General features: G+C 49.4%; 2 protein-coding genes across 6 annotated transcripts in view; one reads left to right on the top strand and one right to left on the bottom strand.

The window, feature by feature from the left end:
- The window catches only part of LOC137084065 (apolipoprotein A-I-2-like), a 46,502-nt gene that overhangs the window by 1,376 nt on the left and 25,532 nt on the right, over window positions 1–19,594 (bottom strand). Inside the window, exons 1-2 of one of the 5 annotated variants that reach the window (XR_010906689.1) lie at window positions 13,373–14,953; window positions 212–328 (exon numbers count right to left, since the gene is read on the bottom strand). The exons of 2 other annotated variants lie outside the window; for them this stretch is intronic. Coding sequence is in view for 2 of the 3 variants with exons in the window: in XM_067449997.1 (XP_067306098.1) it covers window positions 12,760–12,764; window positions 13,373–14,435 (1,068 nt within the window). In the remaining variant the exon portion in view is untranslated. Of the gene's footprint in view, window positions 1–211; window positions 329–12,624; window positions 12,765–13,372; window positions 14,954–19,594 lie in introns of those variants that run through there. 2 more of the 5 variants (XM_067449997.1, XM_067449996.1) reach the window with 2 other exon arrangements.
- On the top strand, window positions 216–4,804 carry LOC137084066 (uncharacterized). The gene is made up of 2 exons (XM_067450001.1): window positions 216–3,961; window positions 4,035–4,804. Exon 1 carries the CDS (start codon window positions 1,760–1,762, stop codon window positions 3,152–3,154), a length of 1,395 nt encoding a protein of 464 aa, XP_067306102.1. The 5' UTR covers window positions 216–1,759; the 3' UTR covers window positions 3,155–3,961; window positions 4,035–4,804.

Raw genomic sequence — 19,594 nt, 5'->3', positions numbered from 1 at the left:
CCTTGAGGTTTTGACACTGTTAAATCTTGCTGTTAAAAAATGGCCAAATTCTGACTGCAACATACTATTTTCCATGAAAACACTAATTTATTGTAGAAACAAAGCATTCTGGGTCATATTTATTATTTTCGAGAACATGGCCAACAAGAATATACTGTAAATTAAAGGGTTAGTTCACCCAAAAATGAAAATAAGATGTGTATCTGCTTACCACCAGTGCATCCAACATGTTGGTGTGTTTATTTCTTCATTGAAACACAAATGAAGATTTTTTAACTCAAACTGTTGCTGTGTGCCAGTCATATAATGGGGTGAATGGGTAACAAGTCTATGAGAACAAAAAAAACAGTATTTATGTTATTTCTTTAACCTCATATCCAGACTCATCAAGTTCCCTTTCGAGAGAGGTTCCTCGTATTACGTATGGGGAAAACTCCTCGAGAATATGAAGCATATCTTTATTAATAAAGGTATCCATGTAAAGCGTAGTGCCGCTGTACGGCCATAGCCCAGCGCGAGGAGCACTCTGATTGGCCGGGCTGCGGCAACTGCAGGAACCTATGATGAGGCGGCTGAGAGGAACGAACCAATCGGGGGCGTTCCAGAAAGCCTGCCGGAAAAGGTGCTTATATTTGCATACAGGAGGCTATATAAGACCCTGATTCGCCATAGGTGTCAGATTTTATCTCCTTCAGCGACACCTTCGCTGACCTCTGGAAGAAGCACCGCCGTCGAACAAGCACCAGCGGAACCTGCAGCTGAGGACGACGGATTCCCCCGGTCTCCGCCTTCTCTGCCATTCCAGCTAGGCCATTCGGCGCCAGTATCGTTTTATTCTCTCTTCTTTCTAAAAGAGCGCGAGGCGTTGTTGCAAATGCCTCGCATTTCCTGCGGCTCGTGCAGAGCCCCTCTCCTCGGCGACGACGTCACATCATCTGTGTGACATGCCTCGGACGGGACCTCGCGCAGCTCGCGCTTTCCAGGGGTGGCTGCCCCGAGTGTGATATGATGGCGCTGCAGACCCTTCGGGTTCGCCTCGCCACCTTCGACCAGGTCCCTCCTCCTGCCGCTGGGCCGCGCCGTAAGAAACGCAGCAACCAGAGCCTGCCAGAGCGGTCGGGCAACTGCACGCCGGATGATTCCCCGCGTGCCTCGCCTTCGCCGGTCACCTTCACTCAGGTGGAATAGCTCCCCTCTACTGCAGCGGCCTGTTCGGTTTCCTTCGGTGGCCCGTCGCCAGAGGAAGACGAGGACAGCCTCTCCACAGCCGCTTCGGGTAGTGAGTGGTCAGTTTCTGTCTCGGAGCCCTCCGCTTCGACGCAGACCGCAACGAGCTCCAAAACCGATGCTGACACGGAGCTTATCCGCGTGCTCTCTAAGGCCGTGGAAGACCTCGGTTTTGAGTGGTCCCAGCCCGAAGAGCCAACGCGCAGCAGACTGGATGAGTGGTACCTAGAAAGCCGCCGCCTCTCTTCCCAGAAGCCCGCGCCTTTCTTCCCTGAGGTACACGACGAGCTTACTAAATCTTGGAAGTCGCCCTACTCTGCTCGCGCGAGATCCGCCTTTTCCTCAGCGCTCTCTACCCTCCATTCGCCCCTGGGACTGGTTTTTCACGATAGATCTGAAAGATGCGTACTTTCACGTTCAGGTAGCCCCCCACCACAGGCCATTCTTGAGATTCGCCTTCGAGGGGCAGGCTTATCAGTACACGGTCCTGCCATTCGGGTTATCCCTGGCGCCCCGCACGTTTACGAAATGTATGGACGCGGCATTAGCCCCGCTCAGGCTGAAAGGGATGCGGGTGCTCAACTACCTCGACGACTGGCTAGTGATAGCCCGACTCACTCGAGCACAACTACTAACACACAAGTCCTGGCTCCTCAACCATTTAGACTGTTTGGGTCTCAGGATCAATATCGCCAAGAGCTCACTGTCCCCCACTCAAAAGATATCTTTTCTGGGCATAATTTTAGACTCGAGACTCATGAACGCGCGGCTAACGACACAGCGCGCGCTATCCATCCAGAACATGGCAGCTTCATTCAACTCGTGTTCCCCTGAAACATTTTCAGAGGATGCTCGGCCTTATGGCCTCGGCATCGTCAGTGCTCAGACTGGGACTGTTACACATGTGTCCCCTCCAGCGTTGGCTACACGCCCGTGCCCCTCCTTACGCGTGGAAATGGGGCCGTCTTCCCGTCAAAGTGAACCACAGCGTTGTCAAAGCTTTGGCTCCTTGGACGGGGACAGAGTGGTATCGGAGGGTGTGCTTATGGGCACAGTTACGAAGTTGAAAGTGGTCTCGACAGATGCCTCCACTCAAGGGTGGGGAGCCCTACACGAGGGCAAGCCGATCTCTGGCCTGTGGACAGAAACAGAGAAACGGCTGCACATAAACTGTCTAGAGATGAAAGCGGTCGCCTTATCGCTAAGAGCTTTCCTTCCACATATAAAGAACCACCACGTCTTGGTTCGTACAGACAACATGTCGGTGGTAGCGTATATAAATCGCCAGGGCGGCCTGAGATCACATTCTCTTCACCGCATGGCGAAGCATCTCCTTTTATGGGCAGAGCTCCCTGAGGGCGGCTCACGTGCCAGGTATTCTGAATCTGGGTCCGGATATGTTATCCAGGGGACCCATTGCCCCAGGGGAATGGTCTCTTCACCCGCAAACGGTTCTCTTAATTTGGAACACCTTCGGCAGAAGGTGGATCTCTTCGCCTCAGAAGACAACACTCACTGCCCAATATTTTTCTCCAAACGCAGGGACGCCGTGGCCCATGTCTGGCCCAGTCTCCCGCTATATGCTTTCCCCCCGATTGCGATGCTGCCGCAAACCATCAAGAAAATCAGGGAGACAGCATCCACGGTGCTTTTAATAGCCCCGCTCTGGAGGAACCGAACATGGTTCTCCGATCTGATCCAGCTGTCAGACACAGCCCCATGGCCCATTCCGCTGAGGAAAGACCTCCTCACACAGGCGAAGGGGGAAGATCTGGCATCCCAGTCCCGAACTATGGGCCCTCCACATATGGCCCATCAACTGGTATCGGGAAACCTCTCTGACAGAGTTATGAACACTATTGCGGAAGCTAGAGCCCCCGCGACTAGGCGGCTTTATACTCTGAAGTGGTCGGTGTATTCTAACTAGTGTGCCATCCGAAATATTGACGCACGCTCATGCGAAACAGCAGATGTGCTCGCTTTTCTCCACGAGCTACTGGACGTGGGTCGTTCTCCCTACACGCTCAAAGTTTATGTCGCCGCCATAGCAGCTAACCACGCTCAGATCGCGGGACATTCACTAGGGAAAAGTGAGCTTATTGTATGTTTTCTTAAAGGGGAACAGGACGCGAACCTACTCTGCCCGGTCAGAGCTTTGAGACTGTATCTGGAGCGCTCCTCCCCCTTCAGGCAGTCGGACCAGCTCTTTGTCTGCTTCGGCGGCTGCACTAAAGGTTGTGCTGTCACGAAGCAAAGACTCTCACACTGGATAGTGGACGCGATCTCGCTGGCATATGAGTCTAAAAACCTGACTTGCCCTATAGGCTTTAAAGCCCACTCCACTAGAGGCATGGCCTCATCTAGGGCTTGGTCGAAACAGCAGATGTGCTCGCTTTTCTCCACGAGCTACTGGACGTGGGTCGTTCTCCATACACGCTCAAAGTTTATGTCGCCGCCATAGCAGCTAACCACGCTCAGATCACGGGACATTCACTAGGGAAAAGTGAGCTTATTGTACGTTTTCTTAAAGGGGCTAGGAGATTGAACCCCCCTCGCTCTCTCTCGGTCCCTATTTGGGACCTCGCGGTGGTTTTAGACGCTATGAAGAGTCCCCCCTTCGAGCCACTCCAGAACACGACCATAAAGCTTTTATCACTCAAAACCGCGTTTCTGCTGGCTCTGGCCTCGGTTAAACGCGTGAGTGACCTACACGCACTCTCAGTGAACCCGTCCTGTCTGTTGTTCAGAAGTTGTTCTCAAACCGAGACATGGTTTTATACCCAAAGTGCTTTCTACCCCTTTTAGAGCACAGGTTATTACTCTGCTTCCATTACCCGCGTCTCAGGGTGAACAGGACGCGAACCTACTCTGCCCGGTCAGAGCTTTGAGACTGTATCTGGAGCGCTCCTCCCCCTTCAGGCAGTCAGACCAGCTCTTTGTCTGCTTCGGCGGGTGCACTAAAGGTTGTGCTGTCACGAAGCAAAGACTCTCACACTGGATAGTGGACGCGATCTCGCTGGCATATGAGTTTAAAAACCTGACTTGCCCTATAGGCGTTAAAGCCCACTCCACTAGAGGCATGGCCTCATCTTGGGCTTGGTCGTGTGGCATTTCTTTGGAAGATATCTGTGCGGCGGCGTCAGGCTGGGCCTCTCCGTCCACTTTTATCAGATTCTACAAATTGGAGGTTCCAGCTCTACAAGCAGGGCTTCTCTCCATCTAGGCTCTATCTTGACCCTGGCAAATAGATTGCCTTACGTTTTGGCCTGTACACATTAGTCCTTAAGCACTATTCATTCATCATAAGATCCGACTATGTCCGATCAGCTGTTCAAACGAACCGACTCTTCCAGTTCTTCATTCCCCAAGCCGCCTCTGTCGGTCTCTCTGGGGTTTATTGACATGTGCTTTGGGTATACTGGGTCAGTCAGCACACACGGCGCTTTACATTGTGTTCCCCATACGTAATACGAGGAACCTCTCTCGAAAGGGAACGTACTCGGTTACTTTCGTAACCTCGGTTCCCTGAGAGAGAGGAACGAATATTACGTTCCGCGCCGTGTTTATGCTTCTCAGGTATCGCTTCAGTCAATCTTAAAACCTGACACCTAAGGGGAATCAGGGTCTTATATAGCCTCCTGTATGCAAATATAAGCACCTTGTACGGCGGGCTTTCTGGAACTCCCCCCATTGGTTCGTTCCTCTCAGCCGCCTCACCATAGGTACCTGCAGTTGCCGCAGCCCGGCCAATCAGAGCGCTCCTCGTGCTGGGCTATGGCCGTACAGCGGCACTACGCTTTACATGGATACCTTTATTAATAAAGTTTTGCTTCATATTCTCGAGAAAAGGAGTTTTCCCCATACGTAATACTCGTTTCTCTCTCTCAGGGAATCGAGGTTACGAAAGTAACCGAGTACGTTTTCCCATCAGCAGTAACTTCTATCTGGTGAGGTCAAAAACTGGTGCGATCATAGGCATATATATAGAAACCTCATTAGTGCCTGCACGGATCGGTTGAATGAAGCATCTATATAATGTATGTCTATGATCATGCCGCTATTTGACCTCACCAAACGGAAGTTACTGCCAATGGGAAAACTTGATGAGACTCGTCGGGATATGAGGTAAAAAAAAAAAAACATAAATACTGTTAGGTTTCTCACAGAAACCGATCGGTTCGTGTCTTTACAAATCAATGTGTCGTCAGGAGCAGCAAGGTTTTTGGGCAAATTGCCTAAGAATGTTTTTTTGTTTGTATGTTTTGCTCTCATAGAGCCTTACCAGGTCACATGATTATATGACTGGCACACAGCAATGGTTGGAGTTAAAATTCTACATTTGTGTTCTACTGAAGAAACAGTCACACCTACATGTTGGATGCACTGGGGGTAAGCAGATAAAAATCTCATTTTAATTTTTGGGTGAACTAACCCTTTAACAGTGCCAACACTCAAAGGCTGTGTTCAAAATCACACCCTATACCTCATTCACTATTCCCTTATACACTAGTTTACTAATAGAGTCCACTTGACAGAGTGAATGAAACAAAGTGAGTGAATTCAGACACTGAAGAACACCTGACAGACAGAATCACTGAAAGATAGAGAAACAAGAACAGAAAAAAGAGGAGACATGCAGAAACACAAGAAATACAGCTGACTTCACAACACTGAGTTTACAAACCACATTATTTCTTTCATACATGTACAACATCTATTATTGAGATTCAGTAGATAATTAGAAATAGTAATAAAAAATTTCAACATTATGGTATAAGTGTTTTTGTTAGTTGGGCTTTTGACTATTGACTCTTTAGCAAGAGTTTTATATGGTTGCCATTAGAGTTGCACTGATTGATCAGCCAGGAATCGGAATTGGCCGATTTTCTGCATGATCGGCGATCGGCCGATCAGTCACATGTGTCGCCAATTTTGAGCCAAATTATTATAATTTATTTTTATATAATTTTATTTTTATAATTTTATATATTATAATAATTTGATTTGAGTAAAAAGTGGATTTTTGTTTGTATATGCCTTTAATTATAGTTCATAGAAAGAAAAACGTATTCTGCAAAAATCAGTATTGGCCGATCTCACTAACAAAAAAATCGGAAATCGGAATCGGCCAAGAAAATTGCAATCGGTGCATCTCTAGTCAAGAGTTCAACTAAAGCAAACACTGAGCTTATTCCTATGGGCACTTCGGTGCTACCGACTATGAGAAGTGAGTACACGGGAAGATACCGGTTCTACACATAGGCTATAAAATCTAGCGAACGTGTTGGGTGTTGCCCCGCCCGCAGCTCTACAAATATCTGTCAGCGAGGCGCCACGAGCCAGCACCCAGGAAGAGGCTACACCCCTGGTGGAGTGGGCTCTAATCCCGAGTGGGCAGGGCACGTCTTGGGACTCATAAGCCAAGACAATGGCATCCACTATCCAGTGGGCCATCCTCTGCTTGGAGACAGCCTTTCCCTTCTGCTATCCTCCGAAACAGACGAAGAGCTGCTCTGAGGTCCTAAAGCTTTGTGTTCTCTCCACATACGTCTGAAGAGCTCGGACAGGACAGAGAAAAGCCAGGGCTGGGTCTGCCTCCTCTGAAGGCAGCGCTTCCAGGTTCACTACCTGGTCCCGGAAGGGAGTGGTGGGAACCTTGGGCACATATCCAGGCCGGGGTCTCAGGATTACGTGAGAGTAGTCCGGCACAAATTCTAGGCACGATTCGTCGACCAAAAATGCCTGCAGGTCCCCTACCCTCTTGATAGAGGCCAATGGGACCTGGAAATGGCCCCTCAGGAACCTGCCGATCAGGTCGTGCTTCCCCAAAGACTTACCTTCTACAAGTTTGTGATGGGCAGCGATTGCGGCCACATACACCTTGAGGGTGGAGGGAGACAGCCTTCTCTCCAACCCATCTTGTAGGAAGGAAAGCATGGCCCTGACCGAACACCTCCGGGGGTCTTCTCGGTGAGAAGAGCACCAGTCGACGAACAGGTTCCACTTCAACACATAGAGGTTCCTCGTAGAGGGAGCTCTAGCGGAAGCGATGGTGTCTGCCATAGCCTGTGGCAGGCCACCTAGAATCTCCGCGTCCCGTCCAGGGACCAGACATGGAGTTTCCAGAGGTCTGGACGCGGGTGCCAGAGGGTGCCCCGTCTTTGAGTCAAGAGGTACTCCCTCAGAGGAATAGGCCAAGGAGGTGCTGTCGCAAGGAGCACTAGTTTCGGGAACCAGTTTACGCTACAACCGCAGTGTTGTCAGTACGGACAGAACGTGCTTGCCCTGGAGCGGCGTCTTGACGCGGCTCAGGGTAGGACGAACTGCTAACAACTCTAGGCAATTGATGTGCCATTGCAGTTGAGGCCCCGTCCGCAGACCTGAAACCGCAAGCCCGTTGTACGTGGCACCCCAGCCGGTGGATGAGGCATCCGTGGAGACAATCGGATGCCTGGACACCTGTTCTAGGGGCACCCCTGCCCGTAGAAACACAGGGTCCAACCACGGGCTGAAGGTTCGGTGGCACCTTGGTGTAACTACGACACGGAGGGACCCGCTGAGCCCTGCCCACCTCGGGACTCGGCCATGTAGCCAGTGTTGAAGCGGTCTCATATGGAGCACCCTGAGCGGCGTGACCGCCACTCCAGATGCCATATGCCCCAGGAGCCTCTGAAGTTGTTTCAGGAGGACTGCTGTCCTGCGTTTTAACGAATTCAAGCATTTCAACACAGACTGGACGCGCTCCTCGGTGAGGTGCGCTCTCAGGGCGACCAAATCCAGCTCCAAACCAAGAAAAGGGAACCTCTGAATCGGCAGAGCTCGCTCTTCTCCCAGTTGACCCGAAGCCCCAACTGGCTGAGGTGCTCGTGCACCATAAGCCCGAAGGGTGGGACCTCGTTCTAATATGCTCGTCTGTTGACCACAGAGCGTAGAAACGGTCTGTGTCGTGGGAGAACCGAGACATGAAAGTACGCGTTCTTCAGGTCGATCGCTGCAGAACAATCTTGAGGACGGATGCATCTGAGGATGCGTTTCTGCGTTAACATTCTGAACGGTAGCCTGTGAAGGGATCGGTTCGAGAACCGCAGATCCAAGATTGGCCGTGACCCGCCGCTTTTCTTGGGTACAACGAAATACAGGCTGTAAAAGCAGGTCTTTGTATCGGCTGCAGGGACCGAATCGATCGCGTCCTTCGCCAGTAGGACTGCGATCCCCGCCTGAAGCACCGGGGCGCGCTTCTTCAACACAGAGGTGAAGCAAGCACCCCTGAGCTTGGGGGGACGCAGGGCAGACTGAGCCACATAGCCGAGTCTGTGGTGCGGATGAGCCAGCGGGACGGGCTGAGGAGCACTAGCCAGGCCCCCAACGACTGCACCAGCGGGACTAATGGCACCACAGACGCACCCACAGCGGGGCAGCACAACTGCATGCAGGGATCCGACCCGGATGGTCTGCGTGTGCGTGGCAACACTTTTACCTGCTTCCGCTGAGGGGGCCTACCTGCTATAGTGGTGGTGCTGCTGCCACTTTCTGTCGAGCAGGGTCTCTTGCGACGGCGCTTGCCACCTGGCTTGGCAGCGGCCTGAGCGGGTTGGACGTCCTTCCCGTGGCCGGCTCCACGCCTACGCCCGGGTGGAGGCTGCTGCTGGCCTGCGGCGGTGGGCGGACGCCCTCACCGACGAGCAGGTGGAGGTGCTGCAGCCAGTGGCGGGGTTGAGGCAGCAGCTAACCGCCGGGGCAGGAGGTGCCGGATGGCCTCCGTCTGCTTCTGGGCGGCCGAGAACTGCTCGGGAAAGCTCTCGACCACGTTGCCGAACAACCCAGCCGAAGAAATAGGGGAGTCCAGGAACCGGGTCTTATCGGTCTCCCTCATATCAGCCAGGTTGAGCCAGAGATGCCGCTCCTGGACCACCAAAGTGGACATCGTCTGGCCAATAGTATGGGCGGTGGTTTTCCTCACCCGTAGCCGTCAGGAGCTCCAGGAGGAGCTCTGGGCCAGGACTGCCCTCGAGCATGTCCATGAGTGCCTGTGCTTGATGCACCTGAAGCAACGCCATGGCATGCAGGGCGGACACGGTCAGACCGGAAGAGAACCTACAAGCCCTGGACAGGAGCTTCGGATCCCCGCGCCAGCTGGAGGCGGACGTCCGACACAGTTGGGCGGGAGACCCTCATACCCCCTGGCCTGCCCGCCGTCAAGGGTAGTGAAGGGGGAGGAGTCACTAGGTCGCCGACGGGCGCTAAACGGTGCTCTCCACGACCTAGTCAGCTCCTCATGCACCTCCGGGAAGAAAGGCACCGGGGCGGGAAGCTGAGAACCAGCCACCCCCCCATACCCCCCCACCCTAGCAGTTTCGGGACGTGGTGGAGGGTTCCGCTCAAGCCTGACCTTTTCAGCGGCCCGGGAAAGCATAGCTGTCAGCTGTCAACTCCAGGTCCGACTTGACCGTTGCCACTCTCCCAGAGGGAGGCAGTACAACCGAATCTTCATCCACAGAGGACTGAAACTCCCCCTCCGATGCAGAGATTGACATCTGTTCGTCCGTGGGTTCCCCAAAAGACACCTTCGGCCACGCAAATGGGGGGCCGACGGGGTCCCCTGGAAGCACCACCGGTTGCGGCGCTTGTGAGGGATTAGGGTCCCGCGGAGGCTCACTCGACGGGTTTGCCCTAACCGTGATCCTCAGGTCACCCCGGCCATCCATCAAAGTAGGTATATTCTGCTGGGCAGGAATAGACCTAGATCGAGCTATGGGTAGGGGGACTCCACCTTCCCGGAGGTAGGCGAGTTTCGACCTAAGCGCCCAGATAGTCATGTTCCCGCAGTGAGAACACGAAAAATTAGCTCTTTTAGGTGTTGAAGCACCCAGGGATCAACTGCGGCAGAAATAAACAGGTTTTGTGTGCAGCCTGTTTTCTGCTCTCACCAGAAAAAGAAACACGCCCACCGAACCAACTGTGTGGTGTGTGTGTGTGTGTGTAAAGTGCAATTTGCTCAGTTTGCTGTGAAAACAGCAGCTCTCTCAGCAGCAGTGAGATCGCTGTCGAGCTGTCTTGTGCCGTCTAGCCAACACAAGAGCAATTTCCCCCGGCACACGCTTTCTCTCTCTCTCTCTTGCTAGGTAGTAGGCAGTCAGATGCTTCATCAACGCCATTCAGCTCCGAAGTGAATGACAACAGTGCGTGGTGATCGCTTCCGCTTTATACCCGCGCAGCAGGGCGGGGTGCGATATGCAAAACACGCAGGCCAATGTTCATTGGCCCGTTTTCTATATCTCAAAGCTGATAGGGGCTCCCAGAAGTGATCCCAATTCATCAGTCTAAGTCCGATGTACGTCGAACGTGACCGACTGAAAGGGAACCCAAAATTAAAAAAAATAGCATATCATGAAAAGGTTCTCTAAACAAGCTATTAACCTAATCGTCTGAATCAACTAATTAACTCTAATCACCTGCAAAAGATTCCTGAGGCTTTTAAAAACTCCCAGCCTAGTTCATTACTCAAAACCGCAATCATGCGCAAGACTGCCGACCTGACCCTGTCCAGAAGGCCATCATTAACACCCTCAAGCAAGAGGGTAAGACACAGAAAGAAAATTCTGAACAAATAGGCTGTTCCCAGAGTGCTGTATCAAGGCACCTCAGTGGGAAGTCGGTGGGAAGGAAAAAGTGTGGCAAAAAATGCTGCACAACGAGAAGAGATGACTGGATCCTGAGGAAGATTGTGGAGAAGGACCGATTCCAGACCTTGGGGGACCTGCGGAAGCAGTGGACTGAGTCTGGAGTAGAAACATCCAGAGCCACCGTGCACAGGCGTGTGCAGGAAATGGGCTACAGGTGCCGCAATCCCCAGGTCAAGCCACTTTGGGCTACAGAGAAGCAGCACTGGACTGTTGCTTAGTGGTCCAAAGTATTTTTTTCGGATGAAAGCAAATTTTGCATGTCATTCGGAAATCAAGGTGCAAGAGTCTTGAGGAAGACTGGGGAGAAGGAAATGCCAAAATGCCTTATGTCCAGTGTCAAGTACCCACAGTCAGTTATGGTCTGGGGTGCCATGTCAGCTGCTGGTGTTGGTCCATTTACATTTACATTTACATTTATGCATTTAGCAGACGCTTTTATCCAAAGCGACTTACAACTCAGGAGAACAGGAAGTGATCCGTCAAGAAGAGGCAACGAAACACAAAAAGTGCCCTAAATACTAAGATTTGTACACTGCTCAGAGTAGCAAAGACCAGAAAAGGAAAGAAGAAAGGAGAAATAGAGGGGGAATTTTTTTTTTTTTTTTTTTTTTTTTTTTAATGTAAGATTAAGTGCTCATGGAAGAGATGAGTTTTTACCTGTCTTTTGAACGAAGTGAGTGATTCTGTTGTGCGTATGGAGGACGGAAGATCGTTCCACCAACCCGGAACAATGAAAGAAAAAGTTCGAGAGAGGGATTTCATGCCTCTCTGTGATGGTACCACAAGCCTTCGCTCATTAGCTGAGCGAAGGCTTCTGGTGGGTGTGTAGACGCGTAGGAGTGAGTCGAAGTATGCGGGTGCTGCGCTTGTGGAAGATCCATAAGCAAGAGTCAGGGCTTTGAATTTGATCCGGGCAGCGAGTGGTAGCCAATGCAGAGAGATGAATAGAGGTGTGACATGAGCCCTTTTGGGCTCATTGAATACAAGACGTGCTGCAGCGTTCTGGATCATTTGCAACGGTTTGATTGCACAAGATGGAAGTCCAGCCAGAAGCGCGTTGCAATAGTCAAGTCTAGAAATGACCAGGGCTTGGACAAGAAGCTGTGTTGCATGCTCCGTAAGGAACGGTCTGATTTTCCTGATATTGTGCAATGCAAACCTGCATGACCGAGCCGTCTTCGAGATGTGGTCTTTGAAGGACAGCTGGTCATCAAAGATTACTCCAAGATTTCTGACCGACCCCGAAGGAGTAATCAGAGATGAACCTAGCTGGATGGTAAAATCGTGTTGTATGGTGGGGTTAGCAGGGAAAACAAGCAGCTCAGTCTTTGCTAGATTGAGCTGCAGGTGATGTTTTTTCATCCATGCCGAGATGTCCGCCAGACAGTTTGAGATTCGTGCAGCTACTGTGGGATCATCTGGTTGAAATGAGAGGTAGAGCTGTGTGTCATCAGCATAGCAATGATAAGAGAGACCATGTGCCTGAATGATGGGTCCCAGTGATGTAGTGTAAATGGAGAAGAGGAGAGGTCCAAGCACTGAGCCCTGAGGAACCCCTGTGGTCAGTTGATGTGTTTTGGATACCTCTCCTCTCCAGGCAACCTTAAAAGACCTACCTGTGAGATAGGACTCAAACCAGTGGAGTGGAGTCCCTGTGATGCCCAGTGATGAGAGGGTGGACAGAAGAATCTGATGATTCACAGTGTCAAAGGCAGCAGATAGATCAAGGAGGATGAGGACTGATGATTTGGATGCAGCTTTAGCCAGCCGCAGGGCTTCAGTAACTGACAGTAATGCCGTCTCAGTTGAGTGGCCCTTTTTGAAGCCCGACTGGTTTACGTCCAGTTGATTAGACTGTGAGAGAAAAGATGAGACCTGGTTGAAAACAACTCTTTCAAGTGTTTTCGCAATGAATGGTAGGAGAGAAACAGGTCTGTAGTTCTCTACAAGCGATGTGTCTAATGTGGGTTTTTTAAGCAGTGGGGTTACCCGAGCCTGCTTGAATGTGGTAGGGAAGATGCCGGTGGAGAGAGATGTGTTGATGATGTGTGTGAGTGCTGGTAAGAGTGTAGGGGAGATGGCTTGTAGGAGATGTGAGGGGATGGGATCTAGAGGGCAGGTAGTGGGATGGCTGGAGAGGAGAAGCTTAGATACTTCGTCCTCAGTGAGTGTAGAGAAGGAGGAGAGAAAATGTTTGGCTGTGGATGTGGCTGATTCAAAAGTGTGTGTGTGTGGAGGTGTGAACTGACTGCTGATGAGTGTGGTTTTGTTTGTGAAAAAATTGGCAAGATCGTCTGCAGAAAGAGAGGTGGTGGGAGGTGGTGGAGGGGGACAGAGGAGAGAGGTGAAAGTTCTGAAAAGTGTGCGCGAGTCTGAGGTGCTGTTGATTTTGTTGTGGAAATATGCGGATTTAGCTGTATGGACGTCCTGTGAGAAGGAAATGAGCAGAGATTGGTACTTACTCAGGTCAGATGAGTCGTTTGATTTGCGCCATTTTCTCTCTGCTGCCCTAAGTTTGGTCCGGTGTTCACGAAGAACATCAGATAACCAAGGGTTAGAGGGAGTAGCGCGAGCTGGCCTAGAAGACAGAGGGCAGATAGTATCTAGACAAGTGGTTAAAGTGGAACATAAAGTGTCTGTTGCAGTGTTGACATCCATAGAGGAGAATTGTGTGGGTGAGGGAAGAGAGGATGATACAACGGAGGAGAGGTGAGAGGGAGAAAGAGAACGCAGGTTTCGTCTGAAACTAACTGGTAGAGGAGGTGGAAGCATAAGAGTAGTGAGATGTATATTAAATGTGATGAAGTAGTGATCCGAGAAGTGTAAGGGTTTGACCAAAGTGTTTTCTGTAGTGCAGTTGCGTATGTAGATGAGGTCAAGTTGGTTGCCAGATTTGTGTGTGTGTGGGGTAGTAAGAAGTTTGAGATCGAATGAGGATAGAAGGGAGTGAAAATCTGTAGCATACGGTTTGTCCAGGTGGATGTTGAAATCACCAAGGATTACAAGTGGGCTGCCATCCTCAGGGAATGAGGACAGCAGCACATCTAGTTCCTCAACAAAGGTGCCCAATTGACCTGGAGGGCGGTAAATGACTACTAGATGGATTTTAGCAGGAGCTGTAACTGTAATAGCATGGTATTCAAATGAGATGTTATTACAGAGAGAGGTGTGGGTTGAGTATGTCCAATTGTTTGTGATAAGAAAACCTGTGCCTCCACCTCTGCCAGTGTGGCGAGGGGTGTGTGAGAAGGAGAAATTGTTAGAGAGAGCAGCAGGAGTTGCTGAGTCTTCTGGACGGATCCAGGTCTCAGTCAAGGCCAAGATATTCAGATTGGAATGAGTGGCGAAGGCTGGAATGAAGTCAGCTTTGTTTACAGCTGACTGACAATTCCATAGACCCAGAGAAAAGGAGGGAGGGATATTAGTAGAGGAAGGAATAAGACGCAGATTAGCAGTGTTGCGCTGCCGTCTGCGTCTGATAGTGGAGCGAGGGGTAGAAATAGTGGGTATGTATTGAAAGCACATTGTGAGAAGAGAGAGAAGGAGAAAGAGGATAGAGAAATAAATAAATTCTTAAGTGCGTTCTCGGTGTTCGTTCTACGGTGGAGTCGATCGTAGGTCGAGTCGAAAACGAATGTCTTTACACTTGTCGGTCTTCACACGAGGCGGCTGAACACGAGGGCTGAACGCTCCCGCTGACGCTACCGCGACAGCGCTGACACGCTTATTAAGTACACACTGATCACTGCTTGAGGGATAGCAGGTGTGGACGCTTTTATAATTATCCCAAAGATTAATCAACGCAACGGTCTGCCAACGACTCAAATCGAAACCAAACTATCACTCACTACCTGTGCTAAAAGCCAACAATTATTATTTAATAACGGCTGGTGATTGCGTACAGCGCGCTTCAAACTGCCCTGGTTAAAGTGCAATTTGTGAGTAGCTCAAGGAACAAAGTTATGAATAAAAGGAATAAGTGCAGAAACGAAAATGTATCTTCCTTCTAGTAATTAAAACACCAAGCAATACAGCAAATACAGAGTATTTCGGATAGACTTACTTGCGATTCGAGCTCCTTCTATGACCGACGCGCTTCTCCTAATGGCCGGCTAACTTGCTCGGCCTTAAATATACAGTCCGCCCTTATAATTATCCCAAAGATTAATCAACGCAACGGTCTGCCAACGACTCAAATCGAAACCAAACTATCACTCACTACCTGTGCTAAAAGCCAACAATTATTATTTAATAACGGCTGGTGATTGCGTACAGCGCGCTTCAAACTGCCCTGGTTAAAGTGCAATTTGTGAGTAGCTCACGGAACAAAGTTATGAATAAAAGGAATAAGTGCAGAAACGAAAATGTATCTTCCTTCTAGTAATTAAAACACCAAGCAATACAGAAAATACAGAGTATTTCGGATAGACTTACTTGCGATTCGAGCTCCTTCTATGACCGACGCGCTTCTCCTAATGGCCGGCTAACTTGCTCGGCCTTAAATATACAGTCCGCCCTTATAATTATCCCAAAGATTAATCAACGCAACGGTCTGCCAACGACTCAAATCGAAACCAAACTATCACTCACTACCTGTGCTAAAAGCCAACAATTATTATTTAATAACGGCTGGTGATTGCGTACAGCGCGCTTCAAACTGCCCTGGTTAAAGTGCAATTTGTGAGTAGCTCACGGAACAAAGTTATGAATAAAAGGAATAAGTGCAGAAACGAAAATGTATCTTCCTTCTAGTAATTAAAACACCAAGCAATACAGCAAATACAGAGTATTTCGGATAGACTTACTTGCGATTCGAGCTCCTTCTATGACCGACGCGCTTCTCCTAATGGCCGGCTAACTTGCTCGGCCTTAAATATACAGTCCGCCCTTATAATTATCCCAAAGATTAATCAACGCAACGGTCTGCCAACGACTCAAATCGAAACCAAACTATCACTCACTACCTGTGCTAAAAGCCAACAATTATTATTTAATAACGGCTGGTGATTGCGTACAGCGCGCTTCAAACTGCCCTGGTTAAAGTGCAATTTGTGAGTAGCTCACGGAACAAAGTTATGAATAAAAGGAATAAGTGCAGAAACGAAAATGTATCTTCCTTCTAGTAATTAAAACACCAAGCAATACAGCAAATACAGAGTATTTCGGATAGACTTACTTGCGATTCGAGCTCCTTCTATGACCGACGCGCTTCTCCTGGTCCACTGTGTTTTATCAAGGGCAGGGTCAATGCAGCTAGCTATCAGGAGATTTTGGAGCACTTCATGCTTCCATCTGCTGAAAAGCTTTATGGAGATGAAGATTTCGTTTTTCAGCACGACCTGTCACCTGCTCACATTGCCAAAACCACTGATAAATGGTTTACTGACCATGGTATTACTGTGCTCAATTGGCCTGGCAACTCTCCTGACCTGAACCCCATAGAGAATCTGTGGGATATTGTGAAGAGAAAGTTGAAAGACGCAAGACCCAACACTCTGGATGAGCTTAAGGCCGCTATCGAAGCATCCTGGGCCTCCATAACACCTCAGCAGTGCCACAGGCTGATTGCCTCCATTCCACGCCGCATTGAAGCAGTCATGTCTGCAAAAGGATTCCCGACCAAGTATTGAGTGCATAACTGAACATAATTATTTGAAGGTTGACTTTTTTTGTATTAAAAACACTTTTCTTTTATTAGTCGGATGAAATATGCTTATTTTTTGAGATTTTGGGTTTTCATGAGCTGTATGGCAAAATCATCAAAATTAAGACAATAAAAGACCTGAAATATTTCAGTTGGTGTGCAATTAATCGAAAATATATGAAAGTTTAATTTGTATTATTACATTATGGAAAATAATGAACTTTTATGTTTTATGTTTTTACTTTTAATGTTTTATCACATTATTATTTTTTTGAAAAGTACCTGTACATTAAAATTACAGTTGAGACAAATAATGTAGCCATGTGACTTTCTAGAAAGCAGGATCACTACAGGTGTCACGGTTGGTATATCCGCCGTCTCATTCTAGTCTCATGTGTGTGGTGTGGGTGTGTCTCGTTACGTCTCATTATCCTGATCAGCGAAAGCTGCACTTCATCATCACCAGCCTACTTAATGCCTTATCTCCCTCTCCATGTTGTCAGATCGTTGTTTGAGTCTCCCATGGTGTGTGCCTGTTCCCTGTGTTTCCTGTGTACTAGACTCTGGACTCTTCATTCGTCGATCTCACCATAGACTCACCTTCACCATCACACTGTCTTCAGGATTCCCATCTCAGTCCCTGTGTCACGCTCTCCTTCTGTCTGTGTTCCCGCTCTGCTGCCTTCGTGCAGAAGCATTTGTACAACGATCTTTCACTACTCTTGAGTATCTGTTCAATAAACATTGCTTTTTGCATTGCATTTGCTTCCGCCCTGTTTGTCATTACAGAATAATCTGACCAACTATGGAAGCAGCAAGTGCAACATGTTTTAAGGATTTTGTGGAGCATAGCATTGCCAGGATGGATCAGCAGCAGGAGAGCATCTCTTCCAACAGACGCGCTGTCCAAGTTCTCGTGACGCAGGTGCCCGGGTTGACTTGCTCACCCAGCAGATCCACCTCCTGAGCACTCCCACTGTGCCGCCCACACCAGCTGTTTCCCCCATTGCACCCGAAAGGAGTCATCATCCTGAACCACGCCTACCTGTTCCAGAGAGTTACGCTGGTGAGCCAGATTTTTGTAGCGCGTTTCTCGCTAAATGTTCTATGAATTTTTTGCCACTGCCCATGCCATTCGAGACTGAAGAGGCCAAGGAGGCATTTGTTCTGACTTTACTTAAGCGTAAAGCAGCTCTGTTGGGAACAGCGGTGTGGGTGAACCAAGAACCATGCTGTAGCTAGTTCCTTGCATTAGCTGCCGAGATGAAGAGTGTGTTTGACCAGAAGGTAGTGGGCAAGGAAGCGGCCAGAAGACTCGCCGACCTTAAACAGGGAAGCTCCTCAGTGGCCGACTAATCGATCAAATTTCGCACTCTGGCAGCTGAGTGTAAATGTAATGAGGAGGCACAGTGGGATATGTTCCTACATGGGTTGGCCGACCGTGTTCAAAAAGAGATTTATATGTTGGATTCATCTCCTTAGCTCAGCGGGCTTATCTATCTGGCGCTGCGGGTGGATGCCTGTATCAACCAGCTGGGCCAACACATTCCAACGGTCCACAACCATGAAGGCACCAGAAGTCGGGGCAGTATGGAGGACAGCACGGTCGGTCCCATCGATCACGAGCCCACCATGCAGGTCGGGATAGTCCAGCTTTCCAGGGAGGAGAGAGAGAGTTGGAAGTCCCAAGGACTTTGTCTTTACTGTGCTGGTCGGAGACACTTTCGACACTCATGCCTGGTAAAAGATCGAGCCCGATGGTAAAGTTGAGGCTAGTATTGGGTGGGATCTCTGCCGGGAAGCCCTCACCATCCACTCTCCTTCTGGTAATACTGAGATGGGGGAACAAAAGGACTCACACCACACGTGCACTCGTGGATTCCGGGGCCAAGGGGAACTTTATGGATATTCACCTGGCTCACAAGTTACACCTTCCCATCTCATCACTTCCTCACCAGATATCCGTCAGTGCACTCAACGGACAACCACTTCCTAACATCTCCCTATCTACTGGACCCATAACCCTCATCAATTGGCAATCATACTGAGACCATCTCCGTCCTCCTCATGCACTCACCTGTCGCACCTATTGTGTTGGGGCACCCCTGGCTGGTGAAACACAATCCCTGTGTGGACTGGGGCTCCTACTCTGTGTCCATGTGGAGCGAGTCCTGCCACGGGTCTTGTCTTGTCTCTGCTTGTTCTTCTGTCTCTGTTTCTGTGTTTCAGGAGAAGGCGACTGAAATGTCAAACGTGCCCACGGAGTATCTGAACAGGAAGGAAGTGTTCAGTAAGTCTCAAGTTGCTTCTCTTCCTCCATATCGTCCCTATGACTATGCTATAGACCTGCCAGGTAAATCTCCACCTAGGGCAAACTTTACTCTCTTTCTGTTCCTGAGAGAGAGGCCATGGAGAAATAATTTCTGATTCTCTAGTGGCCGGATTCATCCAACCTTCCTCTTCTCCGGCGGGGACAGGGTTCTTTTTTGTGGGCAAGAAGGATGGTTCTCTGTGACCTTGTATTGATTACCGAGAGCTGAACATCACGGTAAAGAATACGTATCCTTTGCCGCTGATGTCTTCAGCTTTTGAGAGGTTGCAGGGAGCATCTATCTTCATAAAATTGGATTTATGCAATGCATATCACTTGGTTCGTGTGAGAAGGCCAGAGAGTAGGGCACGAGGACACCAGCTTTCCAACAAAAGAATGTGTTTTATTTTACCTCAAAAAATACAAAAAGTCACAAATAAAGAATAAAAAATAAATCAATTAAATCTAACAAATAATCTAACAAGACTTAAATAAACTGAGGTCAGCAAAACGTCCCTGGTTACGGCTGTAACCTTAGTTCCCTGAGAACAGGGAACGAGACGCTGCGTCAGCTGACGCTATGGGGAACGCCTCCAGCGTGACCGGTGTCTGAGCTACTATCAAACCACAGCAATCCTATTGACCGGCGACAGCCTATGATGTCATCAAGGTGCAACCAGGAAGTATATAAGGGCGCCTTGCAAACATGACACCAGCTTCTTCGTCTGA

This window comes from Pseudorasbora parva, chromosome 8 (assembly GCF_024679245.1).
Source record: "Pseudorasbora parva isolate DD20220531a chromosome 8, ASM2467924v1, whole genome shotgun sequence".
NCBI classification, from domain to species: Eukaryota; Metazoa; Chordata; class Actinopteri; order Cypriniformes; family Gobionidae; genus Pseudorasbora; species Pseudorasbora parva.
Note: the sequence above shows the minus strand (reverse complement) of the source record. Positions and strands in the feature narration are given on the sequence as shown.